The sequence below is a fragment of the Temnothorax longispinosus genome, chromosome 2, assembly GCF_030848805.1.
Source record: "Temnothorax longispinosus isolate EJ_2023e chromosome 2, Tlon_JGU_v1, whole genome shotgun sequence".
In the NCBI taxonomy this organism is placed as follows: Eukaryota; Metazoa; Arthropoda; class Insecta; order Hymenoptera; family Formicidae; genus Temnothorax; species Temnothorax longispinosus.
In genome coordinates, this window is record NC_092359.1 from 6,749,065 (window position 1) to 6,771,275 (window position 22,211).

At 41.5% G+C, this 22,211-nt stretch overlaps 1 protein-coding gene across 16 annotated transcripts in view; it reads right to left on the reverse strand.

Annotated features, from left to right (window-relative positions):
* LOC139808227 (uncharacterized) overlaps window positions 1-22,211 on the reverse strand; it is a 287,997-nt gene that overhangs the window by 107,068 nt on the left and 158,718 nt on the right. For all 16 annotated transcript variants that reach the window (XM_071769970.1, XM_071769964.1, XM_071769969.1 and 13 more), the window contains one exon: window positions 10,620-10,710. In XM_071769970.1, the coding sequence (XP_071626071.1) occupies window positions 10,620-10,710 (91 nt within the window). The remainder of the gene's footprint in view (window positions 1-10,619; window positions 10,711-22,211) is intronic.

The following is a 22,211-nucleotide window of genomic DNA, read 5'->3' on the forward strand; positions in this document are numbered from 1 at the left end:
GTGGCCGCTTTGTGCCATCAGAGTGATTATATTGCTGTTCGGTGAGAAACATCAAGCCACATGAGCGAGGAGAAGGGTGGCTACGACCGTAACACGCGCCGACGATATATACCCGTCGCCGTGTATCGCAGCCAGTTGTCGTCCCGAGCACGAGCAGGATATACGGAGCTTTTGTTAGTTAGGAGTTACGAAGGAGGAAATGGATGAGAGAGGCGATGAGGAAGGCAACTCCTAATGCTATGCGTAGCAAACGATGCATAATATGCACGATCGAGAATTATAAGGCGTGAAATTGATACAACGGATGTAGTAATTCTTGATAGTAATTACATTGCAATCAAGTAATTTATGTGAAAAAAGTAGTGCGGGTCAATAAAGTAATATCTCTAAAACGCGACTTTAATATTTTTTTAAATAAAGACATTTTTTCACCGCTTTTGATAAATATATCTTATAAGCAACGTATACAATAATTGTATGTATTTACCTATATTTTGTATTAATTTTCTCAATACACCAAACAGTGAACAACTTGTTTATTCTTCTACTACTCAATCTCGAGATTGTCGTTTAAAAGATCAATTATTTCTAATACGATAACAATACAGTGGCGGAAGGTGTTTTCTTTTCGAGACACGCTGTATCCCACGACTAAAAGTAGCATAAAAATGAATTCAAATTCTCTCAAAATAAAGCTGTCGCATTTCAAGATTATGTGCTCTGGGAAAGCGCTTGGTACGTTGCTCGGCTTAATCCGAGATCTTACTGGCACTTCGACTTCCCCCAAGAAGGAGACGCCTTCTCGCAGATCCCCTTCTTTCTTCCTCTCTTATCCTCTCTTTCTTCGTCTGCCTTTTCTTCTCTCACTCTTTCTCTTTCTCTTTTAACCGCTCCGCTCCTCTCGTTTCCTTTATCAAGACGCGAGAGAAACGTTTCGCGGTAACGCCGGCGTGACGGCGGCGGGCGCTGCGGGCTGTATTTTTTTTACGATATTATTTATGATATTAATTTCGCCCTGGTAACGTCGGCCCCGTCGGGAGTTGTAAAGCGGGCCGAGACGCTCTCCTCTTTTCCTGCGATATCATTGTCTCGAACAGGCAACGGCGCGGCGTACCCCGGCGTACGACGACGACAACGCGAACTACGACGGTGAGGGGTAGTGAGGGTTGGAAAGAAAGGGGTGCCGGTGAGGCGACGTGAATAGTGGCCCTCTTCTATGAAGTGCGGGAGGAAGAGCAGCCGCACCCGGTGTTTTTGGTGAAAGGAAGAACTTCTCTCTTCCCTCGCTCCCTCTCCCTTTCTCTCTCTTCTTCTCTGTCTGTCTCTTTCTTGCTTTCTCTTTCTTCCTCTCAGATTGCCTGCGAAGAGAGATGGAGAAATCTCGGCACCCGACCGCCACTACGGGTGTCGTCTGCGGAAAATCTCACGACGCCCAAAGAGAATTGCTGCAGGAAGACACGCCGGGTGTCAGCGAAAATTCTTCTCCTCAACTATTGTCCAGAAGAAAGGATTCTCATGAAAACTTGCAAATTTCGACCAATCTGTATTGCTGTTTCATTACACCTGTCGTGTATCACAAACAGTAATTCAACAAACAAGTTCAACTTGAGATGTAATCTTGTCGTTATCGTACGGACAACGTCTCTTTTATTCAACGCTTTCAACTCTAAACTCACACAGCAATATTTCTATTTTGTTTTTTTATCACATTTGATTGACCAGAAGCATTTTAAAAAATTTAGCCTACGTGTTGTGCAAAGGTCGAATTCGCGCTGTGACAGACATCGCCTGCAAAAACGGGGTTGGCCGCCCGCGGCGTCAGCGACGCAAGTAAATCTAAGTCCCACGGATAAGTAAAATTTAAAACCGTTCCCTCTCGTCCTCAAATTACTTTCCGGAGGCGAAGGGGGCAGGAGGTTGGAGAGAAGGAGAAGCGGGACCGGATGATAGCTCGCGAGATAAAAGCAAGCACCGGGAGCTTCGGTTGCCACCGAAAGCTCAAGGCCGCATTAATCTCGGTAATTACGTCACCTCTGTTTATCCCCCGCGGTGTGCTTCCGCTTGTTCTCTCTTGCACCTCCTCCCCGTCTTCATCTGTCTCGTTCTCCTGTGTCGGATCCTGCGGTCGGACTCACGCCGAGGTCAAAAGCTGTACCGAAGGGGACCGTTGGGCTTTTTATCCAACGCGTAATCAAGCAATGATTTCAAGGCGATGATGTGGACACCGTTGAAATCAAAGAGCGACGACTCGAATTAAAATAAATAAGGAAGTATAATAACATTCGATACAGCAGTTTCGCAACTTCAAATTTTTCTATTCAATCTTCTTTACGCAGAATATAATAAAAAACCAGCTTGAGTTTAATTTCCAATTTCTTTCACAATATTAGATGACATTTTAAAAATAAAATTACAACAATAAAGAAATACTATATGCAAAATTTTGCTAATAAGAATATATATCATTAGAATTATGCAGATTTATAAATAAAAAAAAATATTCCTTAAGCACAAATGTTCTACAAATATTTTTAAATTGGATGGTCGTTCTTTTCTCTCTGATGGGTACCGTGGAGTTATAAGAATCTCGTAAATCTCATGATCAGATTTTATTCGTGTCTAATACGAAAGCGGCGTGGCGGAAGGAGCCCTTTACTGAACGATGTTGCCGAAAGCCTGCTTTTCCCAAGAGGAGGGAAAGAGGTTACGAGGAAGGCAGCGTTATGGTACACCGCAAAACCAACAAACGATATGCGCCAAGAGACTATGGCGGTCCGACATATAGCAATCCATGTAAATCTGCCTAAAACCATATATCGTCAAGTTTCATCAAAATAGCCTGGCGTGATTCGACTATTTCTGTAAAAGGCTTAAATAAAAGCTAGCTATTTATTATTCGGCATCAAATTTTTGCTCAATTTAATATCTAGTCACGTGTTTGTAGTAATATCTTAATTAATTATTATATACTTTCTCATGTTCAAGATTTTGTAAATCATAACACAAGAAAGATACAGTTAGTTGGAGAAAGTTTTAAAGAAAGATAGGCATTTACCAACAGTGTTTATATTTCAGTATTGTTCCAAATCTGATATCATTAATAAATATTAATAAACAATTCCATATACTTATAAATGCACTCTTTTATAAGGAGTACTAATAAATATATACGGATCTTTCTATACTATGGATGTGCCTGCGTAGAAAATTCAAGGCATTCGAAGGTGATAACTTCGTAAAGTATCCGAAATATTGCGAACAACTTAGCAAGGCTAATGTTGCAAATACAAACGCGCGTTATGCTCACCTAGACGGCACAAATGTGGGAGGGTGTGTTTCGAAGCGAATCACCCCTAATTCGGCAATAGCATAGCTTAACCACAAAGCCAGCTAATACAGCGATTAGGCGTTGTGTACAAGCCAACGAGGACTGCTCGAGGCGATGCCTCAACCTGCGTGGAATCATTGCACGTATCGCTTACAGTGGCAAACGTATCGCTTACAATCCAAATATTGACTCATCTAACAAGTTCGATTAATACGGATGCATTCCAGTTTTGAACGTTGCTGATGTAAAGGATATCATTTTTCAGCATTCACGCTTGGATGATAGTTATAAGCGATCGCAGGATCACGACGGAAAAATAAATGAGCACTTTTACTTCCCGATTTTCCTAAAATACGCTATCAGAGCATTGTTCTGTATCTCGGTAACCTTAAGGGTTTGTCCACCGGGCCAACGGTCAGCCATTGCGGTCAACTACACAGCTTGTCCGACTCGCCTTCGTGCTTCGGGTCCTTTGGTGATTAACGAGAGGTCAAACCTACTGCCGGCCAAAGCACGCGCAAATAGTCTCTCTCTCGTGAAATTGGGTTCTAAAGCTAGTCCTGATTGAGGCGTCCACCAATGCGGCCTTGACGAGGTTTCTCCAGCTGTGTCCTGCGTCAGGATATTCCCGGGCGAGCGGAGCGGAAACACCGAGAGTGTGAACGACGATCGCGAGAAGAAGGTGGAGGAGGGAAATTTACCTGAGTCCCTTATTTGAATTACGCACGAGCAGCTTGAAAAATTCGGTCCTTTTAGACCAAATCGAGGAAATACAATGCATTACACATCCGCGAATTATGAAGAAAGACCCAGCATTATTACGAAAAGAAAGTAAGAAACGAGGCTTCGTTAGCGGGGAAGCCGCAGAATAGCGGTTTATTAGTCAATATAGAATACTTAGTGTCATATCCCATCGGGCAGAATGTCAGCGTGAGGAAAGAGGTTCGTGCGAAGCTGTCACTTTATCGGATTAGCCAGTCGCGGTAAAAGCGTCTTGGAAAGGCGCCCTCCAATTCGTTAATTTACCCAGCCTCGCTCGTTTCCTTCGCGGCGATATTAATCGAGCCGGACGTTCTGGTAGATATCTCAATCTCCGGGAACATGGCGCCGCCAGAACAGTTCGTCATAGACGAGAGACGCTCGTCATATCGGATGAAAACGTGTATTTCCGCTCACAATCATAATTTGTGTTGAAATATTAATTATTTATGTGAGATACGAAAATCTTCAATAAATATTAATAGAAATATTTAACTCGCTAAACTGAAACTTTTGGTTATCATCTGCATGTCCAAATATTAATTACCAAAAATATTATCATAATATACCGATTATCAAAATATCAATAAAAAATTATCAATAAATTATAATTAAAAATTTTTAATTTGACTTTATTGATTAGATTTTCCTTCGATATTGGCAAATACAAGGAATACACATTATTATAAAATGTTTAATTTATAAAAAAAACAAATATTATTTTAATCTTTTTGTCATTACGTAGTTTAGTATACTATTGAATTTTTAATCTTGATTTGTATTAGATATCAAATCTTTTTTTAGAAGATAAAAAAGAAACGTTTAACACGTTATCTTTTTCTACTAATCATTGAAATGTCCCAGAATGTCGCGAGCACAAACAATATCCTACAAAAAATTCAGCTCGCCGTCATCGAGTCGCGGATATTTTTTTAACGGCATCAGCACCGACCAAACTTTTTCGAGGGTTGCGGCCGTGGGGAAGTTGTATTGTTTATTCAAAAACGTATCAGCGTCGGCGACTACGGCGGCGACGACGACAACCACGACGAACGACCGCATCGGCAAAGAGGCGGACGAGAGCGAGAGGGCCGCGTGAATGGCGCTTCCGGTAGAACGAGGTCCGCAGGGCTCCGCAGACTCTCGCTTCCGGTCAGGCGTCCGCCGTCCTTGCTATCCCATCGAAAACGCGGGTCCGGATCTCCCTACGTTCGTTCCCCCGTTTCCCCTTCTCTTCACATCCCTCCGCACCCCCTTTCTACCCGACGAGAAGTTCGCTCATCGGACCCACCGGCGTTCGTTAATTAAGATATCGATTCTTATTGTCCGCCAGCCGCCGAGTCGAGCGGACGTCCTGGCCGGCGCCTGATTTCACGCCCGCGTTAGGGGTTGCTCGTGTGCGCGCCCGTTGTCGGTCACCCGCGACGAGGCAACCCCTCTATTCGTGCGCTTTTGTCGTTTTCGAAGCGTGGTAGATTCGCGATTCCGTAACATACCGTATCGATTAATTGTTCGACGTTGCGGATTCGCCTTCGCTTCCTTATCAGCGTCAATGGAAATGCATCACGAATACTCGCGTGTAACACAACGTTCGTCGACTTTTTACCTTCAAAAATTATCGACGGATTATCGTCAAATGTACTGTGCTACATATATCAAAGGATATTAAATGAATTAATTATAAAATCTTTATGAAGCTTTGCTTCGCATATAATACATACCAATAAAACTGATTTTAGTTTAGCAATTGAAGTCGATGCTTCAAAATAGCAATACGCGATTGCTTTTAGTTATTTTTATCCATTTTATCTATTCTTATAATATTACTTTGTCAATATTATGTTTATTTTTTTATTTAGAAAAGATAACAGCAATAGCACAATTCATAAATTAAAGATTCCCTCATAAATATCACATCAAATCTTCTCAAAAAGAATGATCGAGATTGTCACTAATAAATATCTCATAATAAATGTAAAACGACGTATAAAAACAAAGAGAATGGAATCACAGCAAAAAGAATATAATCACAAATAATTATAAGAATTAATCTTCCTACAAAATCTACCACTTGTGGAGCTTGTTGCCCTTTTGACACCCGCTTCAAATACGCCCGAATAACGCTACGAAATTTTGCTACAAAAATCGAAGTAGAAATCTTTTTCTTTAATTTTGATTTTCAATAACGAATTCCTTGTAAACATTTCGATAAATTACGACTTCGAAAAAAGCTATTTTAAAGCAACGCATTTTAACAGTGAGCAGTAAAACAGTAAAATATAAAGAACTTATCAAATTATTATTTTTAAAAACAAAGTTTTTGTGATGTTGTCTGTTGTAATATAACGTGATTATTTCTCAACGCATTAAACACTTGCCACGATAATTCAATCGAAATAAGCTACGTTATTCGATCACGCTTTAGCATTACGCTCGATAGACTTTATGACGATTTTCGATATCTACTATCAATTTCGTCGTCCTTCGTTTCTTCCACTCGTCGACGACGGCAACTCGACGTGCTACGTGCGCACATATGTAGAATGTCGAAGCTACAGGTGTCAGCGAGAGCAGTATTTTTCAGCGAGGCCCATGGTGAGGGTGATAGAGCAAGAGAGAAAAGGGTAAAGAGCGCGCTAAGAGGTGCGAGCGAAAGAGAGAGAGAGAGAGAAATGGAGAGAATGAGAGTGCCATCGAGGTGGGAGGGAAACGAGAGAGGGACGTTTCACCGCGGCAGGGAAACGGCGGAGTACCGGCACGCACGTTGAATCTGCTAAACGCTCTCGCTCGTGCGTGAAATGCCTCGATATCACTGTTTTATTTCGGCCCGTTCGTTCGTCGCCGTTCTCTCCCGCTTTTCCGCAATTCCGTCCTTTTTACTCCCGACCGACCGAGCCGACCGGCCGGCGTGTGCAACCCTTTCTCTCTCGCCGTGCCCGTTCGTGCAGATTTGATGACCCTCCCGCTACGATTTGACGATGATTCAATTGTCCACGGCCAACTGAAATGAAGCACCTACAAGTCGAGCTTTTTCACGGCTGGCCTTTCATTTTCAGTATTGGTCGGCGCGTTTCCGACGCTCGAAACGACCGGACTATTGGTTTAATCCTAGCAGAGGTATGAGGAATACAAACTAACTTTTCTGTCTGATTGTAATATTATTAAAGCATCTACGTTTTGTTAAACGTATATTTTTGATTAAAATAGAAATAGAATACATAATAACTATAATAGATTGTATTATTTTCATAGATTGATCAAGAAATTGTGAAATAAATTATATACATAGAGAGAAAAAAGGAAGAAAAATTCAAATGGAAAATATAATTATTATATATAAATCTAAAGTTTTCGGAGTGTGTGAGAATCAACACTTCACCATATGCATAATTAATCCAATTAGTATGTAACATATTATTTTCGACGTCTCATTAATAAATTCGGAAATTATTTAAAAAATTTGTTACTGGTTTCCAAAACGCGATATCGCCATAAAATCGCGCTCGATAAGTCGATAAATCGCGGAGTGGCCCGTTCGACCAATTTAATTAATAATTATCGACTCGAAGAGGAACGCCCGGCACAATGGCGATACTTCCTTGGCGTAATCCTCCGAAGATTAACGAGCCCGTACCAGAAGGGACCGCTCTCCACCGCCTCTCCCGCCGCTCCCGACCCGCCTCGCTCCCTTCTGTATGCTATATCGTCTTCTCTTACAGCCGCAAGACGCCATGGCGCGCCTTGCGGTGGTTGCGGCAAGAACCCTCGCCGTACCCGCATTAACGCAATTATGAATTTGTCGCGTTGGGATCTGACAATACAAGATGTCGCAGCCATTCTCCCGCCGCACCTTCCCACCCAGCCGGAGACCCTTAGCCCGGCTTTCCTCGTTTACACTAAAACCGATTTTGCGGACTATATGGATTGAGACGACGTGACATAAATGCAATTTGCTAGGCCACGTGGACAACCGTGTGCGACAGCATGGAGAACGCCAGTTATTATCGCGATATATGCGTTAATAGATCATCGTGATGGATCAACCGCAGATCATTCCAAAAATAAATTAAGATAGCTATGGCATTTTGATCAATCAAAGACAATTTTAGAACGTTATAGCTCTGGCGATTAATCAACATCGTACTGCCATTTGGAGCTGGAACAACAAGCGTGTCATGTGACACCGATAGCACATGCAAACATGCGACATTCGTTGTTGTCCTAATTTCAAACCACGAAATAACATTAGGAGCTGCAACTCCCAGCTGCGTGAGTCTTACTCGCCATTTATCGCGCGCTGAATGTCCAAGAAATATTCTCAGAGCACTTTGCCCCGTCGTCTCTTCCTCGCGAATCAATATCCAATGTATTTCGTGCACCCGCCTTGTTAGCCGTGCCGCTCGTTTTGCGGCGCGGGAAGCGAGTGTAGTTTCGGCGGCCCTAAGTTAGTTTCGAACGGTCCCGTAGCAATAGCAGTAGCAGGCTGCTCTCTCTCTCTCTCTCTCCTCTCTCCTTTCTCTTCTCTCTTTCACTCTCTCTGGTATCGTGCGGTAAAGTGCGACAGACGGGACGAGAGGATCGTTGCGGCTCGCCGCAGGCGACTGCTGCGACCTGCCCTCCTCAGCGACAAATTCCTCCTCTCGGCTCGACCGCTTCGCCCTCCCCCCCTCCCGGGTTCTCCTCACTCTTGCGCGCCTCGTCGCTCCACCGTCGGAGAACCGCGTCTCTCGACTTCTCCGCTTATCCTCGTGAACTTGTACAACGCGCAAGAAAATCAATCGGCATGGCCCAGCAAGGCGCGAGGATTCCGGACGGCCTTTCTCCCAGCCCCGGATTCGAGAAAGGGCCACGAGAGCACCGGCAAGGGTGATTCTAAACATCAAGGAGGTAGAGAGACTGCCTAGTCAGCCCTTAATATCGTGAGAGCCGGATCCGCGCAAACAAGCCACCGTAACCTCCGGTTAAGCGCCAACCAGCCATCCGGTCAGACCAGTGTCGGTCCAACCGCTGCTGGCCCTATTATCGCTAACTAATAAAGGGCCTAATTGAAACGTCGGGCTTTTGTTTCCCGCACTCGAGCGCCGCTCGTCTTTCCGAAAGCGCCGGAGCCGGCCGTTTGACCGGCTCTTGAGGCTCCAATGCAGATCGGAATTCAGTAGCTAAGTGGATTTGCGAAGATCGATATCGGCAATGCTTTAACCGGAAAGCTAAACTTGTGATTTTATCTTTCGTATGTGCACATATATATTTATATCTATATTTAACTTCAATTTTCGTTTAAAACTACAAATACTTTTAAGTAAATCCAGTCTTGTTTATTTAGGATTGTTAAATTATGTGACTCAAATATTCTTAAATATAATATAAACAAACAAAAATAATTACTCGTAATTGTAGTCGAAATATTATCTACGTAAAAACTTAGAAGTTCTAGATAAATCATAGCTCTTTTCTAATGCGATTGGAAAGGGAAACGCGTCGATGATAATTCAGCCATAACGCATAGACAGAAAGTGATCGAGATCGCTTATAATCGCGACCCGTATATAGACGGCGGCGCACTCGTCCACAACTATTTTCTACGAAGGGGAAAGAAGAAAGTTTGATCGCAGTAAGTGCCATTATCATGAGAGATTACTTTCGACGCGATTTTTGCTCCGGTCGAGAGCTCTGATACCATCGTCGTGATGTTACGCTCTTAAATTCCACGCGCGTCTTGCCCGCTGGAAGCAGGACGTTATTCTTAGGAAGCACAATCATATCAATTTCCCGAGTCATTAAATTATTTATGCCTTTCTCCGTCGAGGGACTATATGTGGCGAAAGTCCCGTAAGTACTTTCGAACATCGTTCTTATTGTCACAATCGAGCCCATCGAAAATCATAAGATATAAAAAGTAGCAAAATGATCATTTATTGATAAACGGCAGATAACTCTAATACCAAGCGTTTCAAAACTTTCCTTTTGCTGGAAGATATTGAATATTACATATCACACAAAAAAAGATTCTTTCGATTTAAATATTTAGCTCGTGAACTATTAAAGAGAATTAAATAATTTTTTAACAAAATAAGTTTTAAAATACTATATTTATAATTCTTTATTTTCCTAGTAGAATCAAACTAATTTAATTTAAGCAAAAATTAATGTAAATATTAAGCTATTTTTAAATAATTCAATTTAAAATTATAAACTTACAATATAGAAAGTAAATATTATATTATATGTACATAAACTAAAGTTCTTATCAAAGCTTCACGCTTGGTTAACATTTCCTCGGTGCATCGGAATGTATCGTCTCACGAGAAAGGAAAATAGGTCGTTCGGATATTAAGCAATGAAACTGCACGTGCACCGAAAGTTTCGCAAGAGCAATGAAAAAACGGCTAGGACCATTCTGCCACAGGCCGAATGATATTGCGCGATAAATCATTCTTCATTTGGTCGCAAAAATATGAGAAGAGAAGAGAAAGAGAGAGGGAGGGAGGGAGAATGGCTCGCGTGCTGCAAAAATAGTAATGTAAAAACTTACCTTGCTGGCGTGCGGTTGGACTGACTGTTCGTGCGAGAGACTGCTGCAAATCGGCCGAGAAGGCAGCCTGCCGTGTTTTGCTCAGATATAACTGCAAAAGGAAACGAATTATGTGAAATTATTCCTCCCACGTCAATCCTAATTTATAAGCGAAGCATTTCTTTAATTGCTTGTACTATATTAAGAACGAGTTTTGTAATGCGGAAAGACAGATGTGTCGTGACTAAAGTCGAGCCTAAGTGCGCTATTTTGAATTATAAAACGAGCGAATAATTCACTTGTAAGCAGCAAATGACAACGTTCGAATCCATTATTTTGATCGCTATTATTAGGAGTACGGACATTGTAAGTGAAGTGTCATTCTGTGAAATTAATACGATTTCTTGAGAGAAAACGTATAAATTTAGCATAATATCCAATTCAACATGCAATGATAAAATATCAATCACATTGCGTACAAATAACTGGGACAAATATTTTGTTTTCTATTAATGCATATATCTTAATTTTAATTGTATATATATATATACTTATATAATTTATTTGTAGTCATCACCAAGTAATATATGTAATATTTATAGAAAATTGTATTTTTTACGTTTGTAATGTATACATTGTATTGTAATTAATGAAGTAAAACTGCCGTCTTAAGATTCAATTAATCAACAATCGTAATTGCAACTATCGAGAAGAGACACGACGCGTCCTCGCAATTGTCCGAAGCTCGTTTCGGAGAGGACTGGAGTCGCGGCTCGTATCGGAGAGATTTGGCATCCCGATCACGTGCTGAGGCCAAGACATCCCCTTTAATATTAGGACCAAATCGGACTGACTCGCTTCGGTATAAAATAAAGGGCTGACATGCGAGCACAGCGGGAGAGCCGAGCCAAGCTGAGGGAGAAACCGAAGCAGGATGGGAGCTCCGTGAGAGTAACGGAGAGAGGCGTGGAAGACAGGCGAGGGAAGGGTGGCTTCACCACCGCGGTGAGGGATGACTGAGCGAGTCGGTTAAACGGGCGTCTTCTTTCATAAATTTGGAGGGCGCCCCCGGATAAAGGTTTAGAATAAATCGTTCGGCCTGTTATCCACTCCGACGTCGGCGGATAACGCCAGACGAGAGCGACCCCGGATGGCTCAACAATCCCTCCTCAACCTTCCCGCATGATCACACGTTGTACCGCTTTGAGACGCGTATTTTGCACGTTTTCCATTTACCGTGAAAAATTTTAAGTTTCAATCAATATAATACTTTTTACTTTGTGCCAAAACAAAAAATATTCAATGTGATGTAAAAAATTCGATGAAAAGATTTATGGAAGATTCACGGAAGAAATCGCGTATCTTCTTGCAGTTACATACACTGTAATAAATTTAACAAGAAAATTGAATCTCTTAACAAAAATATATCTTTTGATATTTGTATCACATTTTACAAAATTATTATAAAAAAAAATTTCCTTCATTTGATGAAGAAAAAACCAAGAAATAATATAGCAAAAATGTGTACGCGTATATTGTGTACGATAACTTACTACACGCAAGGCTGACTCTCTAAAATGGCGAGCGTAATATGAAAGTTCAGGCGGGGGTGGCTAGAATGCTCATAAATACATCCTCGAAGATCGCACAAATCGCTCGTTCAAGGCCAATCCCCTTCGACATTCCCTGCAAGAGATACGGGAGGGAACCCTTCTTCGACCCGCGTAGAAATACGCACGGTGATATGGCGAGTATACGCGAGTTACATGCACGCACGCGTGTAACGTATACGAACGCGAGGTCCGAATGTATCATAGTGCAAAAGAAGGAAAATGCTGGAAAAGGAGAGATAGAGAGAAGGGGGTATGAAGTGTAGGAACAAGCAAGAGCATACGAAGGAAGAGAGAGAAAGACGAAGAGGCCAAACCAGGCAGAAAGCCAGTCCAATTTCTCAAACCTGTCCAATCTGTGTCGTATGCAAAATCAATCACGCTCTACCCTGCCACACCGTCCTCCCCGGGAGCCCTGGGGGCCCCACAATTTTCAAATCCACCCGTAGCCGCGCGGTAATCCAACTCTTGAAGCGAAACTTCTCGCCGACCTAAGACAGAGTCCTGCTATCGAAGCATCTTTTTCGATCTATTCCGTCTTTCTGACGACCCGATATATACATACATACGCCCGATATATAAGTGTGTAAATGTTTCAAATGTAGATTTATGAATACATTCGTTTTACTATACTGGCCAACATTGAGTTGACAAATAAATATTATGCAAGGAACTGTCCTTCTTAAATTTTAAGAAATATAATTTTTTCAACGTTTAATATCAGAAAACTATCAAGACAAGACAATTACAGAACAATAATTAATGGTAACATCATTTTATAAACAATAAGTTTCAAATCATAATATTTTATAACAAAGATAAATACATAAAGTATAACAGCAACGTAAATTTTTTAAAACTATAACACGTATATTATTATGAAAACCATACTCTCTCTCTCTCTCTCTCTCTCTCTCTCTCTCTCTCTCTCTCTCTCTCTCTCTCTCTCTCTCTCTCTCTCTCTCTTTCTCTCCAACAAAATGTATATCGACGAAAGAATAATACCCTTTGAAGCTGTATTGAGATGCACCCGTAATTCTGATCAACGTTATAAAGTTTATATTGAGCCTTTGAATCACGGTAATAATATCGTCGAGTGTGCTCAAAAGGCGAGTCGCGACGCGGAGGAAGACATTTTAAAAAGTAAAATTCAGAAAGTCATTAGGAACTATCGGCGTATCGGACGTTTGTTTCGCCGTCCCGTCCATTGATATGCATTACCTTCGATCGACAGCCGCGATCATTAAAGGGATCTAAGGGCGCTCTGTAAGGGTTTCAAGGCCGGGTAACCGCCTCGAAAAAGTAATTTGTCCTTTGGGGTACGAACTTCAAAGTGCACGCGGGACGAATGTCCCGCGTGCGGGTATGCTACAACAAGCGGCGTTCTACTTGCGCCCCTTTCTACTTGGCGCCACTGATCAGACTTGCTGATTTTTGCCGTCGCAACGTCGGCGTGGACCTTGTCCACCGGCGCCCGTCAAGGGCCCCGGCTGTCGGAGCTCTCAGCCCCCGAGAAGACGGAGAGAAGCGGGAGCGCGCCACACGAGGGGTGCGAAGAGTTTAGCATACGCATTTTGTACATTGAAATCCCGACACGTTCGTCCAACTTTAAATTGAAACTCGCCCGACACCCGCATCGTCTCTCGTCGATACTCGTCGCCGTCGCCGTTGCCGTTGCCGTCATCATCGTCATCGTCTGACTGTCTCGCGGGATATCGTCGTGTTGACATTAAGAGATTACAGTCAAAAACGGGAAAATTTTTTAATGCTTGTATGGAAGACCAAAATAAATCTAATTATGTCGAAAAATAAATTTAATCAAATTTTAGACATTAATTTTCCTATATATGTTATGGATTTGTAAAAAAAACGTCATCTTTTCGCCATCTTTTATTTTTTTTTTTTTTTTCATTAAAATAAATCACAATTTTTGATAAAATAAGTTCAAAATATTAAAGAATATTGAAAGGTTTTTTTAACATTTGGAAAAATAGAGTTATCTCGATTCAAGACTTTACTTTTATATCATTAGAAAATATTAATCAAAAAACAAACTTATGTACGAGAAAATAATAATAAAGAAAATAAAATAAAAAAAGATTTAAAAAAATATATATATAGTTACAAGATTGAGGATAAGTAAAACAAAACAAAAACAATGCTTAATGATTGATTCTATTGACTAAGATAATATTTCCTCAAAATAATTATGGTCTTTATTTATGCACGATAAAGACGCGGAAATTATTATCGTTACGACAAGAATATGATGCACTGCTATTCGCACGACGCAGAGTTTAAATGACGCCGTATATTACGATTTCCCAGGCTGATACGACACAATGGATGCCAATGTAATAGTACGAAATAATCAACTTCGCCTCAGCGAGTTTTCAAATCTTGTCGCGTGACATTACGCGTAGGGATGATAGTGAGAGATCGGGCATTTTTAATTAAATAATACTAATCACAGAAGGGGCAACCCTCCTGTGCGCAGGCAAATCTCATCTCGTTCTGCTCCTGGACCATCCCCTCCTCACGAAGCCTCTATCTTTTACTCCGTCCCGCCAAGCTTCTTCTCTTCCTCGGACCCGCGAATCGTCTCTCTTTTAGACTTCGAATTGTAATTAACATTTGGTTCTCCCATTAGTGTAATTAAAGTGCCATTCCATAATCTAGGAGGCCGAGAGAAGAGAAGAGGGGCACCTTATCTTTCAGACTTCAGCCCCGTCTGCGGGGGTCGTTTTAACCCCCGCTGGGCGCCTCCAGCCCCTTTCCGGGTCTACGCCAACCGTCGGTTGCCCGTAGCTTCCTTCGGTGATAACTCCTTTCCGCGAAAGAACTCCCCCCGTCGTCGGTGGGAGAGAAAGAAAATCGCGACGGGGAAAAGAAAAACGGTGATTAAAACGTTTGGAAATCCGATATCGTATCTCCGCGTGCCGAGTCGTCTATTCGAGATCGCGCGTACGCAAACCGATTTCGCGATTTCCGTTTCCTTAAAGGAGAGAACTTAACATTATCAGAAATTTAAAGTAGATATTTACGTCGATCTATATAAAATATTCGGTACGTATACTATATATGTATCCTTCGCGTGTCTATTAATATTTTTAGAAAACCTATGATTTATTGTCGCTGAACTATTTAACATATTTGTCTAAATATTTAATAGTTTCCATAGCATAGCCTCAAAGATATTCTCAGGTGGCGAAGATGCAGAAGATATTTTACAAAGATAATCAGCAGAAGGTATCACTTCCAGATTGGGGCTTCACCGAGTCGCACGAGGTCGAACAAAATGATAAAAATAAAGGGCAAGATGAAGAGGGTGCCGGCAGTGGTAAAATAAAAAAAGAGCAAAGAGATAAGAAAAGGGCTGCCTGCGTTGACATTTTCCGGTGGTTGAGTTAATAATGCGCACGGCACACAACCGCGTCGGGCGGGGATGGATTCACAAAGTGCCATCATAAAGAGGTACGGATGTGTTTATTCGGGAATTTGCCTTTTTCCACCGTTTTCCCCGCTCAACCCGGATGCCATGAGATTTTTATCTTATTTTTCGACGACGATCCCGCCGGGGGATTTATATACTTTCGGCTCTGGATTGAAGAGGAGGGCGTGTGAGCGACAGAAGAAAACAAAGGACGGAGAGAGGCGGGTAGACACCAGACGAAGAAGTAGGAAGAATCACGATGCAATTATTTTCGTTCCAGCTCGTGAACGGATTTTAAGACCGTCCGATCGCTGAACCGAGAAGGAAAGGAAGAACGTAGGAAACCTGAAGGCCAGAAAAAAAGGATTAACCTCGTCAAGTGGGAGAGTCCGTGACAAAGACGTTAAAGTAGTCGTAGGGGATGAGATATATTGTTCCGAAATCTGGGGTGAAATGCTCACATCGTCGAGCATCATGGGACGGCGAGACACTAATGGCATTTTTATTATTTCTCTCTGGAGCCCTAAAGTAATGGGGCGCCTGTATGGTCCATTGGACACGTGACAGGGTTGACAGCTTCTCACCTTTTCTACGTCTTTCCACGACACGACGATTTCCTGCGACGCGAGCATGAGAGAAGCCATGCAACTTGTATCTGAACCAATAACTTCTCTTTACATTATTACCAGTCCAAACTCTGATTATTTTCTTCTACTATCATCTTCTAATATTTATTCCTTGCAGCCATGTAAGACTAAATTAATTGAACCAGGCTTATTAGAAATGTTAGCATCTTTTTAAACATTACGATCTTTTATATTTATATCCAATATCAAATATATGTTTCCAACTAACTTTTATTTTAAAAACGTTTATAACAAATAAACATAGGAAAATACATTTTACATTTATAAAAAAAAATGCAAATAATTTTGACATACATTAGTGAAATATATATTCGTTCTCTGCAGTCGTTTTCAAAATACCTAATGCCGCAAGATCGCAAATCATAAGTAACTCGCCGCAACGTACGAGCCATTGCCGTCCCACGTACCCACGAAGCCGTTGGGCTTGTTGGGTTTTGATGAATGAGCCTCACATAAAGCTGAAGTATGGTAAAAGCCGCCGTGGCTACCGCCGTAATATTCTACCCTGGGAGCTTTTAGAATCGCTAATGACTAATGGCACCAAAAGGAGCCCCCTCCAATGGATGTTGCCTCGGTTCACGGATTAGCGTTTCGTGTGATTCCATCTCGAAATTTTTGATCTCGTCATTCAAGGATACGAATCCGTCTTGCTGATGCGATCCTTTCATTTGCTTTTACTCCTCATATACAAATTTCCTTCTGTAATTTGTAATTTGTCATACAACATGTAATAGAAAAGTATTTTAAAATAAGAACAACATTACATAATAAAAAAGTAAGCAATTATAGTAGACGAGAAATATCTTCATATTTAAATACACGCATGTGACTTATTTTCGATATTAACTTGAAAATCAATTTAAAAAACTAGCCAGTTCCTGTTTTTGATCATAATATTAAGTCAAATAACAATTTTATATCTTTTATACTTCAAAGTTTGATCATTAATTTTTATTTTTTACGTATTATCCAATTTTTTTCTAATATACCTAATATTGATTTCAATTCCTTTTGCTCGGAATAGAACACAACGTTTTCAACATCGCATAAATATCGCACGTGCGCGTCAGGTACTACCAGCAGTCAGCGAGAAGTTAGGGTTCGTTCAAGTATTATGAGCAGCCACGAAACATCGTGCGAAATAGGCAGCAAGCTTAGATGGAGCTTACGATTGCTCGTGGACCGAATGGCTAACGAGCAGGAAACGATGAGAGATCTCGCACGAGAAAGAAAAAGCAAGAGACGGTGGATGCCAGAGGGTTGCCAGGTCCAGAGGTGTAGATCGGGACAGGGGTAACGAAAGGGGGAGCCAAAAAGTACTTTAATATACGGCAATCCCCTTGGCTTGGAGCTCGCAAACTCGGACCGAGCAGCTCTCCGTCCGCCTCCGCGTTATTTCTCTCCGCGTTTCGTCGCCACGTGGCTTCCGATGAAATTTGGCATCTTCCACATGAGCCGCCTTTGATGCCCGCTACTCCCATTCTAATTGCGGAAACCCGTCGCAATCGGCTTGCAAAAGTCGCAAAATGAAAATTATGCGAAGCCCACATGCAACAGCCGTAATAATTTCTATGGCAAAAATATTAGAAGCTATTTTTTTATACAATTGTTTTAACTATACTGTGTTAATAACTTAGAAATGTCAGAAATATTCCTTTTACCGACAAATCTCGAAACCCAATTGCGGAGAAAGAAAGACGACGGTGCGAAATCGCAAAATTGCGTAAACGTGCACATGTGGCTGCCTGAAAAGAAGCTAAGTACGAAGCTAATCTGTTTATCCTGAATAATGGAAGTAAATGAACGATTCTATACAGAGTGAAGCGGGCCAATAATTGAGAAGCAACGGGGACAGAGAAGCACCAATCCCTCGCTCGTTCTTTCTTCTCTTTTCCTTGCCAGCTGATCACGCTTCTCCGCGGTTAAGTCCCATGAGAATCCAACACCAACAAGGAACTATCTTGTGAGCGAACCAGTCATTTATCCTTTTATCGAGCTCCCCATTTCTGTCGGACGACGGACTTTAATGAGCAACGACTTCTTGTCGACGAACAAATGCGAAAAAATTAACGCGAGTATTCCCTTGCAACAATTATGGCGTTTCGCAAAAAAAAAGTAACCCAACAGTAGTACACAATCGCAACAAGGTGTATAAAATTTTTTTTGCATTTTTAATTGTTATTCTTCCATCGTGATCTCATTAATTTTACGTTCATCTTCGATACTCTCGCCCTGAATTTCGCGTAGACTTGCTTAACAAGATTTACCGCTAATCACCGTCAAGAAACCGTTCGCGTGTAATTTGTTTATACCCCGACCATATTCACCCAGCCATAACTCCTTGACCCTATCCGGCCCTTCGTTCTGCGAACGTTCACGTGCGGCGCCAGAACCTCGTCGATTATCGCGTCTGCCCTAAGAGATTTCCTTGGAGGAAATCAAAATTACGACATTCTGCACGGGATCGTATCCACGCAAGCATAATTATAAGAAAACACTGTAAAAGCTGTGTAACTACTTCAAATGTACCGACAAATCTCGTATTTTTACATATATATATATATTTTTTTTTAACTACAAATTTTATTTTTTAACAAATAACGAAAAGTTTATTTTTTAATATTGTCTTTAAATTTTAGTGTTTAACGTTAAAAAATTTATAAATATTTTCGTTTTACCTCCAAGATTTATTGCTTGCAAATGCTCAGTTGGAATCGTCACAGTTATTGCGCATTGTCGCGTTGGAATACATTTTCGCGACGCCTTCCAAAGACGTCTGTCAGGTCGTACGACGGCGCTAACTGAAGCTGTTGCAAGGTATTGGGAACGGGGATCCCGGACTTCTCTTTAACCCGCGGCGGGGCGTAAACGGCGTAAAAGCGGCACCACCCCCTTATCTACATATCAAAAAGGCAATCCGGGGAACTCGCTTATGTAAACGGCGTGGGTGGCTCCGTGTCCCGACCGGGGATGAAAAGAATTTCGAAATCCGCGCGCTAATAAACCTGCTCTCTGGCACCGCGACGACCGCCGCCGCGCCGTCGAGGGAGGTCCTGACGAGGTATTCGTGGGGTTAAGCTCTTTAAGCCGCGGATTAAGCGAGGTGGCACGAGAATTTAAAGTTCCGCCAGGCCGACGAGGTCCGAGGCAAACTCCGGCACGTATATCGCACAGATACAGAAGTTGCGATCAAAAATATATTAACTTTCGGAAAATCGCATACATGTCTTCCCGAGCAAATATTAATTTCCTCAGAAATTTCCAAAACATTTTTGGAAAGATTCAGACATTTCCTTAAAGTAAAGTAGATTCGTTATTTTTACAAACAAATAAATTTATTCTATTATTCAACAAAAATCGCGAAGATCAATTCAGAAATTTTCCAATGCAAATTGCATCCTCATGAAAATAAATCTCGAAGAAGTTTTCTTAAAAAAAAAAAACATTAACACAATTATAAGGTTAAAGTTTAAAGTTCGTCCACCCTCGCAGTACCTTTTCTCTCTTTTTCTCTTTCATAAGGATAATAAGGTATTTAAAAATACTTAAAGCTGAGACAATAATACGCGCACGATATTTTTGCAGCCCACTGCGACCCCACCGAATCCTCGACCTATGAAAACGTCAGGGACCAGCAATCACGGTGGAAAGAATTTAATCAGCTCAAGGACCAGCGAGCATTTCCAGGCGAGAGAATTCTCCAGCCTCCTCGCCTCTCTGCACTCAACTCATCTTCGATCCATTCCCGTCCCCATGATGCTAAGAGAGGATAGGTATATATATATCTCTCTCTCATACTACCAACTCTCGCCTCTAATTCGAACGTTCGTCAGGCTGCACACACGAGCCATTATGTGGCCGGTTCTCATTAGCATTTAATGCCGGCGAAACTTTGATTTGCCAGCGGTCGAAGAGGCCGTCCACTCATACCGATTACAATTTCCGTTTAAATTCGCGAGCATACCTTATAAAGCTCTCGCTCTTGCCAGCCATGGCTGATTTGGAGTAACTATTATTTCGTTCAAAAGGGTTTCGAAATCGGAAAGACGCGGACTTAGGCAAAGTAGATATTCGTTAGCCGCTTAATTGGGGAATAACCTCCGCTCTTACCGCGACGTTATTCCTGTGATTTCGGAGAATTAAGCGCTTTGTGTTAAATTATTGGACACGAAATACGATAATTGGAGATGAATCGCAGAGATATCAAATATTGCTGATAATTTCAAACATTAATGCTAATATTTAACTTGAAAAAGATCCCTTTAATAACTTTCAAAAATAGAATACGACAAACGATAATAAATGATAGTAATATTTGTTTTGCTATTTATTATCTTTTTAAATAAAACGCTTAGAAAAAAAGTAGTGCAAGCACACTCAGTTTGTCAAAGAAAACAATTTCATGCTTATCTAAAAGTATGATTTACATCTCTGATACTTCACGTATATTCTTTTCTAAATCTCTCAAGTCTTTTTAATCTATAAATGTCAACATCATTAAAATTAATTAACCCTGTGAATACCGATGACTTGAGAAATAGACTCCGTATCCAACACAGACTATATAATTTAATTAATATTCCTGCTTCGATTAAATCCCAACCTGCACGTGAGCCTTGAGCCTGATAAGCGATTAATCCTGCACGGCCCCGATAAGACGATGCCACGAGACAAAAGGGTATATAGGTGGTAAGGTAATATCCAACGTCGCGTTGCGCGAAACGAGCCAATTAAGTGGACCCTACGAAATTGATTTTTAATTGAACCGACAAAACCGATGACGTTAATAACTGAAGGTGTAGCACGAACAGTTAATCAAATTTTAACCGCAGACTGCTGGAAATAATACGCCGCGGCCCCCTAACAAAAAGTTTCGCGACTAATTAACACGTCTGTCTACACCTGATATATTAATTACAGTCTGGCGACGATGTTTTGGACACTTCATACATTATATTGAGAACGAACGTACAATTATATCATTACAAAATGGAGCCTTCAGAGCATCCGAGTACAAAAACTCGGCGGCAGAAAATGCTGTCATCATAAAATGTACAAATATACACGTCATTCTCCTACTGTGCAAGAGACAAGAAATTATGTTCTCGAGCAACACTCGATGACGAGGAACAGAGCGGCGTAAAAGGAGCGTACATAAACGAGCGAAACATCCTCGTAATTTTACTTAGCCCGAGACGTTTCCAGCCGGGCAGCCGGGTCTCGCAGTCCCACCATCATCATCCTATCGCCACGGAAACCCTAAGCCCCACTCGCCCGCCTTTCGCGGCTAATGTCTTTTCTGTGTCGCGCTAGTCGTCGTCCCCTGACACAGCGCCGACGGAACGTCCTGCCGAGGCATTATCCTATTTCGCGAGCCATTCTCCCGTCGACGTCGGACTCGCGCGGGTATAACGAATAACGAGTAAGTCCCTCCTCGTGGAATTCACTCCCGGGTCCGAAGATACTATCAGCGTATCCGTGCTTAATGACGAAACCCCGCGCAATCTGACCTTCGTTCACGCACATATATACACTGTAGCGCTCGAATTCACGAACTTCCAGCACGAGTTAGTGCAGACCCGTTAATTGTTATGCGCCGCGCATTACGCCGCGCGTAATCACATCCGCTCCAGCAATCATTTCGTTATTCATTCTGCGATCTCTGCGGAACGAACGGAAACCCGCTGTGTTACGTATTGTCTTTTACAAATGATGGAAATTATTTCTATATCCCAATGTATTCTTTTCAAATTACAATAGCCTCGTTTATTTGTAGAAACCAAATTTAGAACATTTACTCGAATTTCTTCGAATTCAATTTACTTTTCTGAAATTGTTCTTTTAGAACGCAATTAAAATTACGTCAAAAATATAAATTAAAAATATTAACAGTTTGACTAGTGTTATAAGATGATATCTTTTT